Raw genomic sequence first — 21,799 nt, 5'->3', positions numbered from 1 at the left:
TGAAAATTATTCAACCCTTATGAAAGAGCACGGATCACGTATTCAATTTGCTTCCGTCTATATACTACAATATATATGTCAAACTACACACCTCCCTAGTGCATTGTACAGCTCTAAGTAGGTAACAAGGGGGGGGGGGGAGGACTATATCATGATTTACTAGATTTGATTAAGACTCAAAATAGAGAACTCCAGGAAGAGTTGTTTATTCTGATATGAAAAGGACATTTTAATCTTGTTCTGATTTGATCTACAACTTTACAAGTTAGAAATGTTGGGATTATCAGACCCTTTTTCAACCAATTTTTTCATTGTAAATTTTCTTGTTATTGGCTGGTAAACTTAGAACTGTAATCTCATGATGAATACAGACCTTTCTGGCAAACATTGGGTATAGGGATTGAAGGAGTTGTCTAGATATATAGTTGTCTAGTATATACTGTATGTAACAGAAGTTGCAAAACATGGTAATAATTTTGTGAGCTGCACCTTAAAGTACCAGCAATGTTGTAATATTTGATCTACTCTCAGCATCAGTAGCAACAGCTGATCACTATTAGTATGGTATTGTACCTTACCATGTACCATTCAGTGTAGGCAGTATGAAGAGGAGGAGGAGGTCACAGTACTTTGCTTGAATCTAGTGTACAAGCTGAACTTTCATATTGTGCTGGTTGCTACTAAGAACTTTGGGCAATAATTAAAAACAGCAGTGGACTGCATTGAGTGAGTCTGCAGGACGATCTGCTCTATGAGTCTAGATATGCTCTGTGAGTGGTCTCTATAAATGTTGAGAGTCCAGATAGAATTTCATGTTAAACTAGATATTTGTCTTCTCGCAGGTCAATGTCACATTTTGTAGAATATGAGGTAAATTGTGACATACTGTAATCATATTGTGCAATTCTTTCATTGTTATATTTCACTGATTCTCCCTTTCTCTCTCTTGAGTTGTACTTCCTAGTGAACAATAACTGTCCAGTTCAATCCGTTTACGTTTGTCTGTGTTAAGTCACCTTGGTATTAGATAACATTTGTAACATTGTGTTTCTCGCAGTGTTAAGCTGTATAAACAATTTTTAAGACATAATAACACTCCCTAGCTTAAAACATCAATCCATGACCAACTGTTTGTGCATGCCTTCCTCTTGTTCCTAAAGGATTTGTTTTGATAATTGTGTGAAGGTTAATTTTGTCTACCGTATATGTGGTGAGATTCGAAGAATTACAACAACAAAATTTGGCCAAAGAAATGAAGTATCATGATACTTTTAAAACTAAATATTAGTTCAGTTGTTCATTAACATGTGCAGTAATTCATTACATGCAGTGTTCTCTACTAGCATATATATATATATATATATATATATATATATATATATATATAAGTAAGCATTAAGTACTTGTACATGTGTCATTCGTAGAGATACCTCACAGAAAGTTTGTGCCGACCTTAGACCCATGGTAACAGCCCATATTTGAACCGATAGGAGTGTCTAACATTTGTTTCCGTTATTTTTAGTTTAGTATTATACTTAGTAGATTGTGGTAGCATTTTGAACTGATGCAAGGAGGTTTTTTCATGATAGATACAAACAACAGATAAAATCAACAGCTCAAGCAGAGTCTCTTTGATATTCACCCGACTGTAGGGATGTTAGGGTATTTATTGATGACATTTATTGCCTTTTTGCCTAAATTTGTAATTTTTAAGACAGCTTGAGAGCTCACTCAAGAGAGCATAGCCGCCTGCAATATGCCATTGTTGTTTGTAAGTCTATTTGTTAAGTCAATGCATAGTTTGTAACAATGGCAAGTTTGGTTGATATAATAGGTGGCGGGGGACTGGGTGGTACTGGAGGGTGGGGGTGGTACTGGGGGTGGATATGGGGATACAGGTGAATTGTGATAAACAGTTTTGTAGGTGTACACATGTTGTTTTATAAAATATTACAAATGCTACGTTGCTCTGTACAAACTCAATTCTGCATTCTCTCAGTTGTGTAGCGAGTTTGACAACTTGCCGCACTCCCAGCACAAGATGGTTATCAGTCAAAGGGGTTTCCCGGTAAACTTTATTTTGTAGATAGCAGTTTTGGTGTTGACTTGTATTTTCAATTTGATTGGTAGTTTACTGTACTTTCTTGTACAGTGTAGTATAATACAACACTATGCTGGTATTAACCCCTGTTTTGTTTTGTGGCTGTTGTTTGGTTGGGTAACAACCAGCATATGCGATATGATGATTAAAGTGAGATAATTTGCCATTCCCAGACTTTTCATTTTGCTGTTCTATTCATCAAACCTACACATCACTCCTACAGTGTACATATTACTGTTCTATTCATCAAACCTATGTATCACTCCTACAATGTACATATTGCTGTTCTATTCACCAAACCTACACATCTCTCCAACAGTGTACATATTGCTGTTCTATTCATCAAACCTACACATCTCTCCTACAAAGTACATATTGCTGTTCTATTCATCAAACCTACACATCTCTCCTACAGTGTACATATTGGTGTTCTATTCATCAAACCTACACATCTCTCCTACAGTGTATATATTGGTGTTCTATTCACCAAACCTACACATCTCTCCTACAATGTACATATTGCTGTTCTATTCATCAAACCTACACATCTCTCCTACAGTATATGTATTGGTGTTCTATTCTTTAAACCTACACATCTCTCCTACAGGGTACATATTGCTGTTCTATTCACCAAACCTACACATCACTCCTACAGTATATATATTGCTGTTCTATTCATCAAACCTTCACAACACTGCTATATATATAGTAAATAACTTGCACCAAGCATTTTCTCTTTGAGACAGTTTTCTAATGCAACCATTTCAATGTATGAGTGTAAATTTGGAAAGTCAGGACTCCAGGGAGAAGGTGGGGGAGAGAGATGGTTGGAACACCATGTTTAGGCACTGAGATTTGGGGGCATTACTGGTAACCTTTACTTTCAGAAATCGGTGCTGGATATATTGATGCTTGGGACTCTTGGGAGAAAATTAAACTTGATTCTGTTTTACAGAAGTGACATATTTCCAGTAATCCTCCTTCAAAGGATATTTAAGTTTGATGCATTTGTGCAAGGTACAAGTTCTGATTTCAGGTAGAATCTTGTCAAGCATATTAAATACAGGTTATAGCAGATTTTCTGCTGTCCTTTTGTTAAACTCTTGGGTTAATACATTGGACACACTGTGGCATTCTGTACAAATTGCTTCCATTGTCTATGGACTAGGGACTGTTTAGTTTGAACATTGTAGATACATTGAACATAAACATTGTTTGATAAAATGCCTTTATGGGAAACTAGAGCATCAAGATATGGGATGTCCTTAAATTATTTGTCACAAGGAAATGTAAGTATTGATAATTCATCAATATTGACTGTTAATTGCATGGATATTGTCTAATGTCCAGGGAAAGCCAGGACCAACTAGAATTATGTCATGAGGTTTAAAGTTCTACAGTATGATGGATATAAGTTGTTCATATTAACCGACCCACTTCCTGGTCATAGTAGCCAGCTACTGTATCTCTTCGAAGTCTACCACATTGGTGATGTTGATGTTCCTGAATTTACTGACCATGGTGTGAAATAACATTGATGTTCCTTGCAAGTGTTAGTTTGTATAACACTTATAGTGTAACACAGTTCACTACACGGTTACTATTGATGTAATTAATTTGCATTGCTGTAGTCACATTGAGTTGGTTTAAAAAACACAAGGAATTTATTTAAAGGTGTCAGTTAATGTTGTCCTGCATGGTCAGTGAACCTGAGTGGTCAGTTGCCTTGTTCAGTAGTGGTATACTGTGTTCACAGCTCTACTGCTACAACTGACCTACATACCATGGTCTTACATACCTAGGTGGGTTGCCTGTTCATCCCCTCCACAACAGTAATTGGTCCCTGTCAGCCATTTCCTACTACTTACAACATTGTGCTGCTATGCAATCTCATTTGATCATCACTTTTCACCATGGAGTGTTGTGATATCCTTGACATTAGGCAATTACCACCCAATCAACTTGAACCTCCTCACCCACCATCATCAGCCTTCCTCAGGCTCTGGTCAAAGCACTTTGCCAGCTGACCTCTGTGACCTTGAGCTTCCAGGGGAGTCTTGTCAGTTGTGTTTTCATAGTATGGCAGTGAACCCTTTACCTGTAAATACAAAATGAGCAGGTATGGCATTTCCCCCAAACACTTGTACTTTGTCTGTGGGTAGTAGTTGTACACTGTTACACACATGGTGTGTTGATCTTATGCAGTGCAGACTTTCCCAAACACTTGTACTTTGTATGTGGGTAGTTGTACACTGTAACACACATGGTGTGTTGATCTTATGCAGTGCAGACTTTCCCAAACACTTGTACTTTGTATGTGAGTAGTTGTACACTGTTACACACATGGTGTGTTGATCTTATGCAGTGCAGGCTTTCCCCAAACACTTGTACTGGTCTGTGGGTAGTTGTACACTGTTACACACATGGTGTGTTGATGCAGTGCAGGCTTTCCCCAAACACTTGTACTTTGCCTGTGGGTAGTAGTTGTACATTGTTACACACATGGTGTGTTGATCTTATGCAGTGCAGGCTTCCCCAAACACTTGTATTTTGTCTGTGGGTAGCTGTACACTGTAACACACATGGTGTGTTGATCTTATGCAGTGCAGACTTTCCCAAACGCTTGTACTTTGTATGTGGGTAGTTGTACACTGTTACACACATGGTGTGTTGATCTTATGCAGTGCAGACTTTCCCCAAACATTTGTACTGGTCTGTGGGTAGTTGTACACTGTTACACACATGGTGTGTTGATGCAGTGCAGGCTTTCCCCAAACACTTGTACTTTGCCAGTGGGTAGTAGTTGTACATTGTTACACACATGGTGTGTTGATCTTATGCAGTGCAGACTTTCCCCAAACATTTGTACTGGTCTGTGGGTAGTTGTACACTGTTACACACATGGTGTGTTGATCTTATGCAGTGCAGACTTTCCCCAAACACTTGTACTGGTCTGTGGGTAGTTGTACACTGTTACACACATGGTGTGTTGATTTTATGCAGTGCAGACTTTCCCAAACACTTGTACTTTGTATGTGGGTAGTTGTACACTGTTACACACATAGTGTGTTGATCTTATGCAGTGCAGGCTTTCCCCAAACATTTGTACTGGTCTGTGGGTAGTTGTACTCTGTTACACACATGGTGTGTTGATCTTATGCAGTGCAGACTTTCCCCAAACACTTGTACTTTGTCTGTGGGTAGTAGTTGTACACTGCTACTCACATGGTGTGTTGATGTTATGCAGTGCAGGCTTTCCCCAAACACTTGTACTGGTCTGTGGGTAGTTGTACACTGTTACACACATGGTGTGTTGATCTTATGCAGTGCAGGCTTTCCCCAAACACTTGTACTTTGTCTGTGGGTAGTTGTACACTGTTACACACATTGTCCATGAAGTTCATTTTAACAGCCTGTTTTGTGGATGTTTCTGCATATTTAAGTGTATTGTATTCATTTTTCTTGTTACTTTATGCGGTGTTTGTCACAGATACTGGTCTTTTGTAGTAGTAATTTGGCAAAAATGATTGATCGATGCGTGTCAAATGGAGCCAACTAACAGATTCAATTGATGGTAAATTTATTTGTCATAAATAGTGTTTTGTTAAAAGTTACAGTATAGAATGCATCATATCGGTGGATAGTATTTGACAATGATTGAGAATACTGCTAGTAGCAAAGTATGGGACAGGTGCAAGTTCAAAGGCGGTTCCCTATTTTGTTTCCTAGCTTGTAAATGTGAGGGCTGTTGGTTGGTTAGATACATCTACAGGTATGGTATGTGTAGTGAAAAAGCTTAAAAGAAAAAAAAAAGCCTGTACTTGGACTTGGACTGGTGACTTATTGTAAGGCTCAACATATGCATTGTGTACTGTCAGTTTACATAGTGTAGGTCTGTGGGTATACAATATACCTGTAGGAGACCATAGAGTATTGTACCTATATATGGCCATACAACTCATGGCATACTAACCCTCCATCATCTGTCAAACAAGTGAGATATGATCAAATTCAACAAAACATTGAACAATACAGCACACTCTCAGGTCCCCGTAGGTTAAGAATTAACCTGTGTTGTAGCCTTCCATACAATAGGATGAATACCATCATGTTTCACCATAAAGAGAAGGCTTATAGGTATTTACAAATATTTAACAAATTTGAAATTAAAACCTAGATATTGCAAGTTTAGGCTACAGTACTTAAAATCAAGGAATTAGTGTTGCCACTGAACTTGAGATCTGATATGATAAACCAACTTCCACATTTAATGGTTGTTTTGACATTAAATAAAACCATTTCCAATCACAAAGCATGTCATCTTTTACTGATGTCACACATACTACATAATCAAAGAACATGGTAGTGGAGTAACAGTGGAGTTCTTGATCAAAGAACATTATAGTGGAGTTCTTGATCAAAGAACATTATAGTGGAGTTCTTGATCAAAGAACATTATAGTGCGAGAGTTCTTGATCAAAGAACATTATAGTGGAGGTCTTGATCAAAGAACATTGTAGTGGAGTAACAGTGGAGTTTTAGTCATCATGTAGTTAATACAGCAAGAGAGAAAAAAAATTACACGTGAGAGGGGCAATCCTGTAAAAGAAAACACATGCATTAAAAAACATGGAAAATTCAGGCATACTGTACTTATGCAGATATTGAAATACCAGGTGTGAAAACACTTGTGTATAGACTAATCAATGGTAGATTTGGAAGGGAAAGGTCAGTGACCTTACACAGGGTCATTGGGGCGCTATGCAAGAATGAAGATCAGAGTGTAAGTAAGTATTGTGGTTTATAAATACCCAAACCAGTAAGTTTTAGGGGTGTATGTATTGTATTTCCTTAAACTGAATCATGGAATGCATTTTAAATCATATTACTTTCTAATTGACATGAAAATCCTTGCAAAAAATTAAGTATTTCTTTCAAAGATTTAATCCTCACACACAACAATGTTGTATATTTATTTGTACCTGGTATTTTTCTTGTTTCCTCAGACTCGATGAAGTCCATGTCATCAATGGGGTCCATTCAATCCCCTACCAGTACCATGGGGTCTCCTCCACTGGGCTCTCCAACCATTACTGCCTCCATGGGACCATCCTCCGTCAGTAGTTTGGGAGGTACTGGTGGTCATTTCCGTAAATAAACTCTTCTATTCTTTCTCTTTAATTTAACCTTTCATATCTGTTTTCTTTTAATAACCAGTAGTGTCAACCTTGCAAGACTAGAATATATATATTTATAAATATATATATATATATATATATATTTATATATGCTAGTTGCAGGTGTAATACCATTCTGAAGCTACACTCACTCTCCTGATAGAACCTGTGAAGCATTCATGAAACCAATCTATTTAATGTTAAGCCTCTTGAAAGGAGGAGGAGGCTGGGTATCCAGTCATGACTAGCCAAGCTTGCCAAGCTCTCTCATCGTCCTGGACCCTTGTAATATGTAAAGGTGACTAACAGTAATCTCTCAAGCAGCTGTTGGAACCAGTTTCCGGTAGTTTGTCCTGCTTATTATTGATGTTGGTTGATTACTTCAGCAAACTGTAACTTGATGAAGTCAAAATACCTTGAAGAGTTCCACTGACAGGCACTAGACAATATGGACATACATTTAGCCATGCTGATCTAGACTATAAAAGTTCAACCGAAATCTTAAAAAGAATGATGAGGAGGTTTGCAAATAAAGCACAAAAAGTTTACACCAAGTGGGACACAAGTGGGTCGTTACTGTAGTCCTGGTGGGTACTTGCTGTCCTCCGTGTGGGTTATTACTGTCGTCATGGTGGGTTGTCACTGTAGTCATGGTGGGTTGTTACTATGGTCTTGTTGACTAATTTAATAGATAAATATCCTTTAAAGTCATTTGTTATTCCTTGCTGAATAGAAAAAAGACTTATACAGTTAGTGGTGCTGTGTGTTCATATCTCCAAAACTAAAGCTCGGGTAAACCTGACCATATTAACGTTTCCTTGCTCATGTTTACCAGTTTCTTGGTAATTTTCTTTGCTTAACAGGTATGAATTCACCATCCCCAATGCAGTCACCTACTTTAAGTAGTATGTCTGCTTCAGATGATATAAAGCCAGTGATACTTGCTCCCTCGCCTCTCTCAATACCGTTACATCCGTTGTCAGGGAGCATGCATGGAGGAGGTATGATGCCAGATCAAAGTCCCCCTATGACCCCAGGAAGTATAAACTTCTCCCAGGTCAGCCAGTCATCAGCAGTTTCCCCAGGGTCCCTCCCTGGGACTTCCATGCAAAAGAGCATTTGTGCAGTTTGTGGAGACAGAGCTTCAGGTATTCTACAAGCATCAACTTATATTAAAAACTGTAGACAGAAGAGTAACAGTACCTAGATATAGGATGATGATGCTAGAATAGTGCATGAGTGTTACCTAGGTAGAGGACTATAATAGGACATGAATGTTACCTAGGTAGAGGACTATAATAGGACATGAGTGTTACCTAGGTAGAGGACTATAATAGGACATGAGTGTTACCTAGGTAGAGGACTGTATTAGGACATGAGTGATACCTAGGTAGAGGACTATAATAGTTCATGAGTGTTACCTAGGTAGAGGATTAGTGGTACATGAGTGTTACCTAGGTAGAGTACTGGAATAGGACATGAATGTTACCTAGGTAGAGTACTGGAATAGGACATGAGTGTTACCTAGGTAGAGGACTATAATAGTGCATGAGTGTTACCTAGGTAGAAGACTAGAATGGTACATGAATGTTACCTACGTAGAGGACTATTATAGGACATGAATGTAACCTAGGTAGAGGATTATAATAGGACATGAGTGATACCTAGGTAGAGGACTATAATAGTACATGAGTGTTACCTAGGTAGAGGACTATAATAGTACATGAGTGTTACCTAGGTAGAGGACTAGAATGGTACATGAGTGTTACCTAGGTAGAGGACTATAATAGTACATGAATGTTACCTAGGTAGAGGACTATAATAGGACATGAGTGATACCTAGGTAGAGGACTAGAATGGTACATGAGTGTTACCTAGGTAGAGTACTGGAATAGGACATGAATGTTACCTAGGTAGAGTACTGGAATAGGACATGAATGTAACCTAGATAGAGGACTATAATAGTACATGAGTTTTACCTAGGTAGAGGACTAGAATAGTGCATGAATGTTACCTAGGTAGAGGACTATAATAGGACATGAGTGATACCTAGGTAGAGGACTAGAATGGTACATGAGTATTACCTAGGTAGAGGACTATAATAGTACATGAGTGTTACCTAGGTAGAAGACTATAATAGTACATGAGTGTTACCTAGGTAGAGGACTAGAATGGTACATGAGTGTTACCTAGGTAGAGGACTATAATAGTACATGAATGTTACCTAGGTAGAGGACTATAATAGGACATGAGTGATACCTAGGTAGAGGACTAGAATGGTACATGAGTATTACCTAGGTAGAGGACTAGAATGGTACATGAGTGTTACCTAGGTAGAGGACTAGAATGGTACATGAGTGATACCTAGGTAGAGGACTATAATAGTACATGAATGTTACCTAGGTAGAGGACTATAATAGGACATGAGTGCTTCCTAGGTAGAGGACTAGAATGGTACATGAGTGTTACCTAGGTAGAGGACTAGAATGGTACATGAGTGTTACCTAGGTAGAGGACTAGAATGGTACACATGAGTGTTACCTAGGTAGAGGACTAGAATGGTACATGAGTGTTACCTAGGTAGAGGACTATAATAGTACATGAGTGTTACCTAGGTAGAGGACTAGAATGGTTCATGAGTGTTACCTAGGTAGAGGACTAGAATTGTACATGAGTGTTACCTAGGTAGAGGACTAGAATGGTACATGAGTGTTACCTAGGTAGAGGACTAGAATGGTACATTAGTGATACCTAGGTAGAGGACTAGAATTGTACATGAGTGTTACCTAGATAGAGGATTATAATGGTACATGAGTGTTACCTAGGTAGAGGACTAGAATGGTACATGAGTGATACCTAGGTAGAGGACTAGAATAGTACATGAGTGCTTCCTAGGAATAGAGTTGTTTGTTACTTGTTTAGAAACATATTTTTATTTTATCTTTATCATTAAGTAAAGGGAGTGCTCTACTCATTAAGCCATAAAGGTTTTATAGAGCACTGTCTTTTACAACTCTTTGTATTTTTGTTACTTTATATGTATATATGTGGTTATTATTATTACCTGAACATTGTGATAAAACAAATAAATAAATGAAATGAGTCCTTCCATGCTAGAGTCCTTCCATGCTAGAGTCCTTCCATGCTAGAGTTCTTCCATGCTAGACTCCTTCCATCCTAGGCTCCTCCCATGCTAGACTTTATTCATGCTAGAGTCCTTCCATGCTAGAGTCCTTCCATCCTAGGCTCCTCCCATGCTAGACTCTATCCATGCTAGAGTCCTTTCATGCTAGAGTCCTTCCATCCTAGGCTCCTCCCATGCTAGACTCTATCCATGCTAGAGTCCTTTCATGCTAGAGTCCTTTCATGCTAGAGTTCTTCCATGCTAGACTCCTTCTATGCTAGACTCCTTCCATGCTAGAGTGAACACAGATATTATGTTTTTTATTACTTTCAGGCAAACACTATGGAGTATACAGTTGTGAAGGATGCAAAGGCTTTTTCAAGAGGACAGTCAGGAAAGATCTAACCTACACATGTCGTGATGAGAGAAGTTGCATAGTGGACAAACGACAGAGAAACAGATGTCAGTACTGCCGCTACCAGAAATGCATTGAGATGGGTATGAGGCGAGAAGGTAAGCTCTAAAGTACCAATTACAGGGCATATATATATATAGGATTAAAATGTGCTTATTGTGTGACACTAGCAGAGTGGAGTTAGTCTAAACTTGAAACCTTTAAACTACAACTTTTAACTACAACTTTAAACTACAACTTTAAACTGAAACTTTATTTGGAAACTTCAACAATGAACAGAACTACAGACGTTGTAAATTGGTTGCTTATTTCACAGTTTTTTGCCAACAAGTTTCATTCTTTCTTTTTAGAAATGTAATTTGAAAATAATTTCATTTTATGAAATTACTAAAGGCAGTTGACGATGGGAAAGTTTGACTTATATGTCGTGGTGTTAAAATTGACTTTGGCATCTTCTAGTGAGACTATATATATTTCAATTCAGAAGTTTATTTGGCAAGTTACAAGTCAATTTTTTAGCTAAGGCTGCTTGTGAGGAGTAATTGTGTAAGATTATTGTGTCGCACTTAGGAATGGGTGGTTGGGCTGGAAATCTTTATAAGTGGTCTCGCTGTATAGCTTTGTGTTCTAATTTTGGTAAAGCTGTTCAAGAGGAGAGGCAGAGGAAGGACAAGCCTACCGGAGACAGTCAAGTAGAGAGCACCAGTGGAGCAAACAACGACATGCCCGTAGAGAAGATACTAGAAGCTGAACTGGCTGTGGAACCAAATACAGACACATATGTTGACACACCTGTGAGTTAACATACATCTAGCATGGTTTGCTATTACTTACTGCTGCCTTGCTATGTGTCAGCTAACATCTAGTTTGATTGCTGGTATTCATTGCTGCCTTAAGAAGTTAATGCACTAGTGTGTAGAATATGTGACTAGCAGAGTTTGTTAGAACTTACTTGACATTCATGAGTTAATTAACAAACTCTGAGTTAGTGAATCCATGTATTAGATGGATATGTTCATATCAGGGTGGCATTTGAGGGTACTTTATGGATATGTCCATGTCAGGGTGGCATTTGAGGATACTAGATTGTTATGGCTATGTCAGGGTGGCATTTGAGGATACTAGATGGATATGTCCATGTCAGGGTGGCATTTGAGGATACTAGATGGGTATGTTCATGTCAGGGTGGCATTTGAGGATACTAGATTGTTATGGCTATGTCAGGGTGGCATTTGAGGGTACTATATGGATATGTTCATATCAGGGTGGCATTTGAGGATACTAGATGGATATGTCCATGTCAGGGTGGCATTTGAGGATACTAGATGAATATGATATATCAGGGTGGCATTTAGATGAATATGATATATCAGGGTGGCATTGAGGGTACTAGATGAATATGTTCATATCAGGGTGGCATTTGAGGGTACTATATGGATATGTTCATATCAGGGTGGCATTTGAGGATACTAGATGGATATGTCCATGTCAGGGTGGCATTTGAGGATACTAGATGAATATGATATATCAGGGTGGCATTTAGATGAATATGATATATCAGGGTGGCATTGAGGGTACTAGATGAATATGTTCATATCAGGGTGGCATTTGAGGGTACTATATGGATATGTTCATATCAGGGTGGCATTTGAGGATACTAGATTGTTATGGCTATGTCAGGGTGGCATTTGAGGATTCTAGATGGATATGTTCATATCAGGGTGGCATTTGAGGGTACTATATGGATATGTCCATGTCAGGGTGGCATTTGAGGGTTACTAGAATAATATGTTCATATCAGGGTGGCATTTGAGGGTACTAGATGGATATGTCCATGTCAGGGTGGCATTTGAGGATACTAGATGAATATGATATATCAGGGTGGCATTTAGATGAATATGATATATCAGGGTGGCATTGAGGGTACTAGATGAATATGTTCATATCAGGGTGGCATTTGAGGGTACTATATGGATATGTTCATATCAGGGTGGCATTTGAGGATACTATATTGTTATGGCTATGTCAGGGTGGCATTTGAGGGTACTATATGGATATGTCCATGTCAGGGTGGCATTTGAGGGTACTATATGGATATGTTCATATCAGGGTGGCATGTGAGGATACTAGATGGGTATGTTCATAGGAGGGTGGCATATGAGGTTACAAGATGGTGATATGTTTGCTATTTCTTCATTTCTTCACTATTTGTTATTTTTGTTGTATTGCTCCAGCATGATCCAGTGACAAACATTTGCCAGGCAGCAGACAAGCAGTTATTTACGTTGGTAGAATGGGCCAAGAGGATCCCACACTTTACAGAGCTACCACTGGATGACCAGGTCACATTACTCAGAGCTGGTGTGTATTACTGCAGCACTAACCATAAATATGCCACATAATGGTCACTTCAAATTAAACTTCAATCAAACATATCTTATGTAGCAATGTTGGCAAATAATGCAAAGGCTGGTTGTCTACTCTAACCATATTCCTATAGCCGGTTGCCTACTGTAACCATATTCCAATAGCTGGTTGCATTCTGTAACCATATTCCAACAGCTGGTTGCCTACTGTAACCATATTCCAATAGCTGGTTGCCTACTGTAACCATATTCCAATAGCTGGTTGTCTACTGTAACCATATTCCAACAGTTGGTTGCCTACTGTAACCATATTCCAACACCTGGTTGCCTACTGTAACCATATTCCAACAGCTGGTTGTCTACTGTAACCATATTCCAACACCTGGTTGCCTACTGTAACCATATTCCAACACCTGGTTGCCTACTGTAACCATATTCAAATAGCAGGTTGCCTACTTTAACCATATTCAACTAGCAGGTTGCCTACTGTAACCATATTCAAATAGCTGGTTGTCTACTGTAACCATATTCAAATAGCTGGTTGCCTACTATTACCATATTTCAATAGCTGGCTGTTTACTGTTACCATATTTCAATAGCTGGTTGCCTACTGTAACCATATTCAAATAGCTGGTTGCCTACTGTAACCATATTTCAGCAGGTTCACTTCAGATAATTGAGCAGTCTTTACTGCCATTGCTATAAGAGTTATGTTTCATATCAGAAAACCCCTAGTGCAATGGCTTTAGCTGCTAAAATGAATTAGCTGTTGGTTAGCCTAGTAAGTTCATGACAATAATGCGCCCAGCCCCAAATGTAAAGTAGTATATGCAAAGTATTTCTAGGCTATTTACCTCTGCTGCAGTATGTCTACAAGGTCAGTGTTCATGTTTGTTTTACAGTCTGTACAGTCTCAACATTTGCATCATGAGTTGTAAGAACAAATTAAATAATTAAATTAGTCAGCAAATTGAATGCATTTTATGAAGGCAGATGTTGAACTCAAAAACATATGTCACCGGTACATAAAAGTAACATGAAATATCTTTATTACATGAATTCATGTCTGTTAATATTGTGTGACATGTCATAGGTGGTAAATGCACTTTTCCAAAAGTCAACAGAGGTACAATGTTGCTGGTACTCCAGTTGCCATGATCAAGATAACCTCTGCTCCTGACATGTTCAGATACTCAATGTTTAACTACATGTGGGAATTCCTCTTGCTGTTCCACTGTGATGAAGGGTGTCCCACCGTCTGTGGAGGGTGCCGGGGGGGGGAGGGTGCATGACTGTTACCATGTAAGACATCTTCTCTTACTAGGCTTCTATCTACTATTGCATATGTTACCTGGTCTACAAATGACTCACTTTCTCCCACATCATTGTATTTCCAGGCTGGAATGAGCTCCTGCTACCTGGTCTACAAATGACTCACTTTCCCCCACATCATTGTATTTCCAGCCTGGAATCAGCTCCTGTTACCTGGTCTACAAATGACTCACTTTCTCCCACATCATTGTATTTCCAGGCTGGAATGAGCTCCTGCTACCTGGTCTACAAATGACTCACTTTCCCCCACATCATTGTATTTCCAGCCTGGAATGAGCTCCTGCTACCTGGTCTACAAATTACTCACTTTCTCCCACATCATTGTATTTCCAGGCTGGAATGAGCTTCTGCTACCTGGTCTACAAATGACTCACTTTCCCCCACATCATTGTATTTCCAGGCTGGAATGAGCTCCTGCTACCTGGTCTACAAATTACTCACTTTCCCCCACATCATTGTATTTCCAGGCTGGAATGAGCTCCTGCTACCCGGTCTACAAATTACTCACTTTCCCCCACTTCATTGTATTTCCAGGCTGGAATGAGCTCCTGCTACCCGGTCTACAAATTACTCACTTTCCCCCACATCATTGTATTACCAGGCTGGAATGAGCTCCGGCTACTCGGTCTACAAATTAGTAACCTTTTCCCACATTGTATTTGCAGGCTGGAATGAGCTCCTGATTGCTGCATTTTCACACCGTTCCATAGCTGTCAATGATGGTATCCTATTGGCCACAGGGTTACATGTCCACAGGAACAGTGCTCACAGTGCAGGGGTTGGTACCATATTCGACCGGGTTCTGACAGAGCTAGTCGCTAAAATGCGTGAAATGAAAATGGACAAATCTGAGCTGGGCTGCCTCAGAGCTATAGTGCTTTTTAATCCAGGTAAGATGGTACAGGAAAGTAGCAGCCTGGTTTAAAATACCAACTGACTACCGTAGATTTGCTTTTATGATAAAACATTTATTCTTCCAAATGCCTGTGACCCAAGAAAACAACATGGGGGTCACACTCATGAAAAATGTTCAAGAAAACCATACTTTTCTACCAATGGTGAGAGTTGCTTAATGGCAAATGAATGGGCTGTATATTTTTTCTGTCTTTAAGAATGTTTGTGAATAACACATCAATTGGTATCTTTAGGTCAAGCAGCAGCCAGGTCATATTGCTATTTGACAAAACAATGTTAATTTCTATTCCCTGAATGTAAGTCCAGTTATCCAGTGTTGTATTGTGTGCAAGATCAGGGCAAATGTTTCAGGGTATTTTCTGGTTTTCCCATGGACAAGGTCATCCTTTTTTGGTTGTCTAAACAGAAAATGTGATTGTCTCCCCCCCTTCCCCACAAATATAGCAAAAAAACAAGAATGACCACTATATAGACTGTAGGAGAGTTGTGTAAGTGTTTGATGAATATAACACCTGCTGTGGACCAGTAATACTCCCTTTGGGTGGGTCATATGCCTACCACTATTTGTTATTTTATTTCAAAATCTCTCAAGTGATGGAATGGTTGGTGATATCATATTATCAGTTATTTCTTGGTTATTGTAGTTGCAACGCAATCTGAGTTTGATGGAAACAATCATTCGCTCACCAGACAACCTCCCATAGCTGACTTTGCTCGTCCAAACAGAAATTTACAGTTTTGTAGAGATTTTGACACTTTATAGAAAGTGGGATGCATTTCAACTGTTGCTATTTGAAATTGGTTCAGGAAATTACTGTTGTCCATACTGTGTTATGATTGAATAATTTGCATACATGGCAGAACAATAAAAAAAATAATAATAAAAATAATGATTTATAACACGCGCATATCCACCTGGAAGGGGTGCGCAGAATATATACAAAGAATTGTGTACATCTTTGTTTTATTTGGAAGTGGGGAAAATTGGGATTTTCCCCACTACCCACCTCTACCTTAAAGCTGATAGAGAGATAAATAACTGTATCAGTTGAAATGTAGAGGTGAGTAGCTCTGACCTTGGTAGATTGTTGTTAGCAGTCCTCAGGCTCCAAGATGAAATTCCATTGTACTCTCATACATTACTTCCAAACACACACATGTTGTGCTGGCACTAGTGTACAAAATTAGTCTTTGGTATCTAGATGGCAGTGAAATGGAAAAATGGTAGTGGTCATTTCTTCAAGCCAATATTGATCAGAAAATGCATTTAGGTTTGTGCACTGTCATATTTTAGTTTAGTGTGTGATAGTTATAGAATATTCTGGATCTTGTTTGGATACTTAATGTCCAAAATGATGTTCTTTTCCAGGTTTTAAATCTATATGTTGTGTTTTATTGTTCAACTCTATGAGTTCAACTCATTGTAAATTGGCAACCACAAGCTTAAAACCTTGGTCAGTAATTTTACAAACCTATCATGTATTGTTTTGCACCAAATGATGGTTAATGAGCAAGCAATTAAGCTGTTACTTTGGCAGCCTGACTTTCCTTAAATTAGCAATATATCACACCAAATGGCAAATTGAAAACTTGTATGTTTTGTTTGCATGAGGCTGTGATGGTGATGTGACACTTGCTTGAAAACACTGTGACTCAAACTCAAAAAGTTCATGGTGGATTAACTTCATACTTGGTATGTGGCTCTGTCTTTTTGAGTACAAGATCCCTTTTCTTTTTCTGTGAAGTTCAATGGTCATTTGGGGTCAACAGCGGTCAAAGTCTGACAACTTTGTAAACATGATAATTCATAAAGTACATCTTTGTTGAACTTCTTATATGGTATGCAGTCCAGCTTGGTCAGTACATATTGAAATTGATGCAGGTCAGCAGTCATTTGTGGTCAACAGTCAAAGTCTGAACATCCTGTAAACACAATATCTCAAAAATGTACATCCTTCTTTAACACACTTAGCATTTAGATCCAGCTTGGTGAGTGCAAGAACGCGCTGAAATTGATAGAGGTCAAATGTCACATGAGGTCAACAGGTGTCAAAGTCTGAAAAGCTTATAAACATGATAACTCTGAAATTAATGCTACCAGTAATCTGAATTTTCCAAAGAGCTGATTTTCTTTAGGTGAACATAGTTTGGTCAAATTCAGTTAAGTTTAGTGAAGGTGCTTTATAGGTCTTCAACAAAACATACAGTCATCCAAGAAATGAAATCTGCTTTAAAGAGTTGTTAGACTTGCTTTAAACATACTCATACTGGCCCTTATCAGTTTTCACCCTCTGAGCTTCAAGGGGTCAACAGCTTATATAAAATGGTCTCAAAATTGGCCATTTTCTCTGTGATTTATACCAGATGATTTTGCTTTATACAAATATATCACAGTGTATAAACAATGTCATGTAACTCTTATTGATTAATAATGTAACTACTATTAATTAACTATTATTAATAACTACCATTAAGGAATGGTTGGTAGCACAGCTGATTTGCTAGCTCAGAATTGGTAAAAGATGATATCCTTTTATTCATACAACTATGTGTCTATATTTTACATAGGAAGACTGTTCTTTCTGGATATTGAAACATTTTGGAATATAAATCCAAAACTGTAAAATCCTTTCCAGTGAATGAAATGGTTGTTGGCCCACAAGGGAGTGTCCACAAACAAGAGATGGAGATCTATATTCTTTTCTAGTTCTCACTTAATTCTTGGACAAATTTAACTCACTTGCTCTCTATGAGTCGGATAATTATTTGGAATTTTGTGCAAATTGTATGGCAAGGAATCACAAAGCCCATTAGTCATTAGTTGTATGAAACTTCACATAAAGCAGTGAACTCTATTTGTTATGGAATTGAAAAACTATCTTATCCAAAAAGATGCTTAAGAAATAAATCTATGACAGACAGTGATGTCATTTTATCAGAGAGAAATGTTCCACACCCCAGAACATATCGACACCTGCACCCAGAACATATCACCACCTGCACCCAGAACATATCACCACCTGCACCCAGAACATCACCACCTGCACCCAGAACATTTCACCACCTGCACCCAGAACTTATCAGCACCTACACCCAGAACATATCAGCACCTGCACCCAGACCATATCACCACCTGCACCCAAAACACATCACCACCTGCACCCAGAACATATCACCACCTGCACCCAGAGCATATCACCACCTGCACCCAGAACATATCACCACCTGCACCCAGAACATATCACCACCTGCACCCAAAACACATCACCACCTGCACCCAGAACATATCACCACCTAAACCCAGAACACATCACCACCCGCACCCAGAACATATCACCACCTGCACCCAGAACACATCACCACCCGCACCCAGACCATATCACCACCTGCATAGTGTCAGCAGCCTTGTATTGTAGATATGCACTGAATAAATGACCCCATGTATCATTATTCTCATTGGTCAATCTTTGTTAGCCATAGTTTTGGCATACAAGTACATTGTTGTTACACTATCCATGCATCTGTCATTGTTGTTACACCATCCATGCATCTGTCATTGTTGTTACACTATCCATGCCTACGTTGCTATGATAGCCTTTTGGTCTCATCTCTTCTCAGATGCAAAGAACTTGACATCCGTTCAAAAAGTCGAAGAGCTACGAGAAAAAGTGTATGCCTCTTTGGAAGAATATTGCCGCACACAGTACCCGGAGGAACCAGGAAGGTTTGCCAAGCTGCTCTTGAGGTTACCAGCACTTCGTTCCATCGGTCTCAAGTGCCTGGAACACCTCTTCTTTTTCAAGTTAATTGGAGACACACCCATTGATACCTTCCTCATGGAGATGTTAGAAGCGCCCAGTAATAGCTGAATCACCAGATACAAAACCAGATTCCTGAAATCATCAAACTGTTCACCTCTCAGGAGGAGGAGAAGGCAGAGGATAATTGATAAATTGGATAAAAACAAAAGATATTTTTGTGTTGTCAGTTGTCATTTCGTGCTGTAATCACGTGCGACCAAGTCGTAAACAGGGCGGGACAAAGGGCATGTGGTCGGCCATCGCTGCCCTTGAACCTTCTTGTCGTCATAAAGGGGACATTAATTTTGAAGTGTAAATAATTTAAAGCCTCTGGACTAGGACATAATGTATAATCATTTATTTGTTATTTTAACATGTTTATTACCTCCAAGCTGTGGTTTGATGCTGCAAGTGTTGAGCGGATCATATAAGAAAATAACAGGTGATGTTTGGTAGATTAAGACCCTGGATCAAAACTAGGGTATTAAACATGTGTTAATAATACTAATATATCAATTAGCATAGCCACAGGACATTGATCAGGCTGGTTCAGATAATAATAAGGTTTGATGTCATGACATGAGGTATGAACTCACTCCCAGCACCACCACCATTCACACTGATGAAAGTTAGCATGCAGGACAGTTAATCTATTGCAGAGAGCAAAATTCTGTTTTTTTTTTCTTTTTCATTCTGTGCAATCTTGACTGTGTTGGATAAATTCTCATGTAATTCATATTTTAACTGCCTCATAATAATGTTCTCGTGGTCTGGTCTTTAGTTTCTGGCATTTGTAATTTTACAAAATTCTAGACTTGCTACAAGAATTTTGGCTGGTGTAGAGATTATGTAAACTTTCTACAGAATAAGCATCTATTCATTAACCCATGGGTATGTATATGTGAGTTAAAATGAACAAAAAACAAACCAACATTTTATATACAAATATCTTTCTTTGTTGTAACCTGTAAACACATTTAATTACCATTCTCTTTTGTTTTCTAGGGTCTCAGTTTATCACTTCATAGAGATTTTACATTTATAGTAAATAATCCATGAAATTAATGAACATGAATCATGACAGGTGATTACACGGTTGATTATTGTGATTACGTATAAAACCATATAGACTGAGTGAAATTCTAAAATCATGTGATAAAAACATATACTGGAAAAGTATTTAGGATTTGTTTACACTTTTTATATTACGAATACACGTCGTCGCTATTGTGCAGATAGCCACTGTAGTTATTTCATAGTCCGCATGCCAAAGTGTATGCTTTAATGGGCATGTTTATTCATATATTCATCCAACCACTTTAGTAAGTCTACGATGATAACAGTAAAATAATGGAAGCATTAAATTAATGATATTCATGAGAGCTCTGGACTTGCTCATGCATAATAATATGGGGAGGAGCCTAAGTTTGACCTTTTCACATTTTGTGGTCAATGTATATGTAGATGAACAAGAGGGGGCGGGATTTAAAAGCAGCTGATATGGACCAGGTGGAGATGGCATGTGCATGAAGCAATCGCTACCTTAAAATTAATCTTTTTCTATTGTGGATGATGGCCTTGCATGCCAAGATGGAATTCTCTATTATAGTCTTTGAAGAAAAACCCTTTTCCACTGAAATTTTACAGTTTGGAAGAGGAATTTGAAAGCAACGAGATAGAGGGTGGGTTGTCATCTTTTTATTTCTGTTAGTGATACCCTGCTGGGATCACAGCAGTGTCTGGATCAACAGAAGTACAAACATTGTTTGTGGTTTTAACAACAAGAATCTCTACAGGGAGTAATAATTTTTGTCCAGGATTGTTCAATTACAGTGAGAATGCCACTAGCTATTTGAACACCTCCTTTCAAATCAGAGATGACATAAATACTCGTTATCTCAACTTTTGACAGGTCAACGTGTTACCTCCGAGGCATAACTAGTAAATATCTCCATTATGCCATTCAATCTAAACTTATGATTATTTTTAATAATTGATGTAGATAAAATTTTATTTCAAACTTTCTGCACTTTTGTCATCAAGTGAGTTTTGTGATTATTTGGAGGGATGGGGTGGGGGGGGGGGGAAGTAGGGGGATCACTTCTGTTTTATAACCACTCAGTTAGTAACAAACATAACACACACACACGGAGAGAATATTAAACCGTTTTGATATAGAGGACAGAGATCCAAAAGTGTTTTCTTCTTAAGGGATCCTCTTGTTCAGTTTGGTGTATTACTTCCATGTGTGGAGTTCTGTGTACCTATGCTGTATATACAATAAACATGCTGTAACATTCTAAGCTCGTAGTGGAAAACATTGGGATAAATAAATGTATGCTATCTAATAGTTTATGTTTTTATTGCAGTTCATGTAAACTAACTATATAGATCCAATAAGTGACCAACTGTACTCAAATTACTCCTAGATGGGCAGTGGTGGTAGTGGTACCACAGCCACCCACCCCACTACTAAAAAATACTTTTTGACAGCCTTTCAGCAAACCAGGAAACAGGAGAGGGGATCATCATGGCAACGGGAGAGGGGGTCATCATGGCAACGGGAGAG

At 38.6% G+C, this 21,799-nt stretch overlaps 1 protein-coding gene across 14 annotated transcripts in view; it reads left to right on the top strand.

Moving 5' to 3' along the window:
* The window catches only part of LOC139963700 (retinoic acid receptor RXR-alpha-B-like), a 104,708-nt gene extending 83,130 nt beyond the window's left edge, over nucleotides 1-21,578 (top strand). For 6 of the 14 annotated variants that reach the window (XM_071964775.1, XM_071964772.1, XM_071964771.1 and 3 more), the window contains exons 2-8: nucleotides 7,108-7,233; nucleotides 8,142-8,426; nucleotides 10,736-10,915; nucleotides 11,436-11,611; nucleotides 13,052-13,178; nucleotides 15,181-15,405; nucleotides 19,049-21,578. In XM_071964775.1, coding sequence (XP_071820876.1) covers nucleotides 7,113-7,233; nucleotides 8,142-8,426; nucleotides 10,736-10,915; nucleotides 11,436-11,611; nucleotides 13,052-13,178; nucleotides 15,181-15,405; nucleotides 19,049-19,299 — 1,365 coding nt within the window. In that variant the 5' untranslated portion in view covers nucleotides 7,108-7,112 and the 3' untranslated portion in view covers nucleotides 19,300-21,578. Of the gene's footprint in view, nucleotides 1-7,107; nucleotides 7,252-8,141; nucleotides 8,427-10,735; nucleotides 10,916-11,435; nucleotides 11,612-13,051; nucleotides 13,179-14,580; nucleotides 14,766-15,180; nucleotides 15,406-19,048 lie in introns of those variants that run through there. The other 8 variants (XM_071964768.1, XM_071964766.1, XM_071964765.1 and 5 more) reach the window with 3 other exon arrangements.
* The last annotated feature ends 221 nt before the right edge of the window (nucleotides 21,579-21,799 follow it).

Source organism: Apostichopus japonicus, chromosome 22, assembly GCF_037975245.1.
Source record: "Apostichopus japonicus isolate 1M-3 chromosome 22, ASM3797524v1, whole genome shotgun sequence".
Lineage (NCBI taxonomy): Eukaryota > Metazoa > Echinodermata > Holothuroidea > Aspidochirotida > Stichopodidae > Apostichopus > Apostichopus japonicus.
The sequence above is the reverse complement of the archived record's forward strand: the minus strand, read 5'-3'. Positions and strand labels throughout refer to the sequence as shown.